This window comes from Piliocolobus tephrosceles, chromosome 10, assembly GCF_002776525.5.
Source record: "Piliocolobus tephrosceles isolate RC106 chromosome 10, ASM277652v3, whole genome shotgun sequence".
NCBI lineage: Eukaryota > Metazoa > Chordata > Mammalia > Primates > Cercopithecidae > Piliocolobus > Piliocolobus tephrosceles.
Window position 1 is genome coordinate 16,475,758 of NC_045443.1, and position 2,536 is coordinate 16,478,293.

The 2,536-nt window shown below is 46.6% G+C and overlaps 1 protein-coding gene across 2 annotated transcripts in view; it reads left to right on the plus strand.

Annotated features, from left to right (window-relative positions):
* Window positions 1-277: 277 nt before the first annotated feature.
* The window catches only part of MGST1 (microsomal glutathione S-transferase 1), a 17,613-nt gene continuing 15,354 nt past the window's right edge, over window positions 278-2,536 (plus strand). The window contains exon 1 of one of the 2 annotated variants that reach the window (XM_023226168.1): window positions 278-409. Coding sequence is in view for 1 of the 2 variants with exons in the window: in XM_023226167.1 (XP_023081935.1) it covers window positions 567-602 (36 nt within the window). In the remaining variant the exon portion in view is untranslated. Of the gene's footprint in view, window positions 410-499; window positions 603-2,536 lie in introns of those variants that run through there. The other variant, XM_023226167.1, reaches the window with a different exon arrangement.

The following is a 2,536-nucleotide window of genomic DNA, read 5'->3' on the forward strand; positions in this document are numbered from 1 at the left end:
GATCTTTTTCATTGTTTTCAGATAACTAAAAGTTAACCGCCTTCTCCTTCCTTCCCCTCTCCCAATCCTGAAATGTTCGAGGATTCAGAGTTCCTAGACAATGGCTAATGTCCCCCCTTTCCACTGATTAGGGGAATTTGCATTTCAGGAACCAGAGCTTCTAAGGGCGCCAAATGGAAGGGCTCAAAGGGAGTCAGCAGACGCTGGTTACTCTGGGCGGGGAAATCAGGTGATTTAGAGGAGGGGTTTGGCGAGGTTGGGGTCGGGCTTTAAACGCGAGAGGACTAATTAATAGGAGATTAACTGGAGAGGGGCGGCGCCTGCGTCCGGCCCGCGCGGCGGCAGTTCCTGCAGTGCGCGCGACCCGGCGGCGGGACAGGCTTGCGGCTTCCTCCTCCTCGGCCTCACCGTGCGTACTGGGAGGGGAGAAGGGGACGGCATGCAGAGGGTGGCGGGCAGGGAGGGCCAGGGTGGGTGGCAGATGGAAGACTTGGGGGGATTTCTGCCAGCCCGAAAGTCCTTGGCTCCACTTAGCGGCTAAACGTTAGCGGCTTTTCAATCGATCGATGGCTTTTGAAAGGGAACTGTGTTTCTGTCCCCGTGTGAGTAAGTTTTCCCATTTCTCAAACTCCAAGACTGAAACGAGAGAATAAGTCTTTTCATGCTTGAGTGATGATTTCCAAACTTTTCCTTTTCAAGCCAAAGTAGCCTCCTCTTTGAAAGGGTCCCTTGAACTCTGGGGAAGGAGGAAAAGGCACGTGCAAGTTTTAGTAATGGAGGAAATGCCTGTAGTTTAAGCGACTGCTGTTCTCCCCAAGAGTGCAAAATCCTGCGGTGTCCCAGTTTTCATGGGCATAATGACCTTTATGCCGATTGTAAGGCAGGATTTACTCTTCTGAGCTCACTTTGATAGGAGAAACATCAGCAAGTTTTAAAGTAATACTAAATAATACTACTAATAATGATGTTAGCTATCGAAACAGGAGGATGTGGGTTAGATGATAATATTTTTGTGTGATATTATAGCCAGTGACAGGAGAGCTAAGGGTGAACCCGTTGGGAGGGTTCTCACCTGTGCCCCACTTCCCCAGTCTGGAGGAGGAAGCCATGTGGAAGGAGAAAAGGAGAAAGGAGCTCTTTTTTCGAGAATTAAGGTCTCATATATTGCACTAGCTGGCCTGGGACAGAGGAGAGAGAAGTGCATGTAAGTCTTCTAGTCTCTCTGCTTCTCTTGAAATGTGGCAGTCTGAGCTCCGCATTTATATTCCCCTATTTCCTCTCCCTGATTTCTTTCCCAGTGAGTGCTGAGTGGGTGCCCAGCAAGCCTTGCTGTATGACACCCCGGTCTCTCAGCGAGCAATCATTAAAGCCCAGTTTTCTTGGGGTCCCAGCCTGCTGTGAATCCCAGCCTACACCTACCTTTTGCATATGCTCTCCTTGGCCTTAGGATAGTACCGGACTTTCTTGTCTTCTTCTGTTTCCAAAATAAGAGGGCTGTGTGTGCTGATTCTCTTTGGTAATTTAAAAAAAAAAGGCAAATCAGGCCAAATTTGGATATTACTCCCTGTGGCAGACAAGTAAAATTTTTCTACGGGTTTGTTTTAGAGTGGTGTGTATGAATCCCTGAGATTGGAAAAGGAGCTCAGCACAGTTTCCTGAGAAAGGCCTTATACCCCACCACTCCCCCGAGAGGCACCAGCATTTCACCCCCAGACCCTGGACTCTGAACCCCACTTTGCATGAGACCGCATAGCGGGCTGAGTCTGTAGCCACCACAATGCCTTCAGGAAATTCTAGAATTAATTTAGAGTTCCAGATTAAAGTAACCAGCAACATGGCCACCGAATTATCTGTTTTCTTTGTCTCATGTGTAGTGTTTGTTAGTTTTAGAAGGTACAAAATTGCAGAGTCATGGCCCTGGGGATGTGTGCCCAAATTATTCACGTGTTTCACAATATTGATGTCAAAAGGCTGACCACCTCATCCCAAGAAGAGAACTTTGCTCGTTTTGGCCAAAAGCCTATAAAGGGAAAGGGAGGTCCTCAACTGAGAAGTGAAGATTCTTCTCTGATAGATAGTACTGGGGTTTTGGGGGAGGGGTACAAAACAGGAATGAGATTTGACAAGGAAAGGCCTCCAGAAGACCAGAGCTGCTGGGAATTCTTAGCCTTGATGGTGGGTAGCCCAGAGTTAAACACTTGAGAAAACTTAAGTAGCAGTCTTGGTCTCTCCACTGTGAATTTGGGTCATATTACTCACTACCTTTCTGGGCCTCGATTTCCTTATATACTAAAGGTAGAAAAAGATGTTATTTGCTCTACCTTGGGGTTTTTCAGGTCAAGCGAGATAAAATATGCAAAAGCTTTCTGAAAATTTTAAAATCCTCAGTGCCTAGAACAGCGCCAAAGTAGAGCATTTTTATTTACCAAACACGCAGCATTTAACGAGTCCTAACGCTTTTTTTTTTTGTGAGGCAGAGTCTCAAAAAAAAAAAAAAAAAAAGGTTTAACCATTCCAAATGCCAGATTGGCCCCCA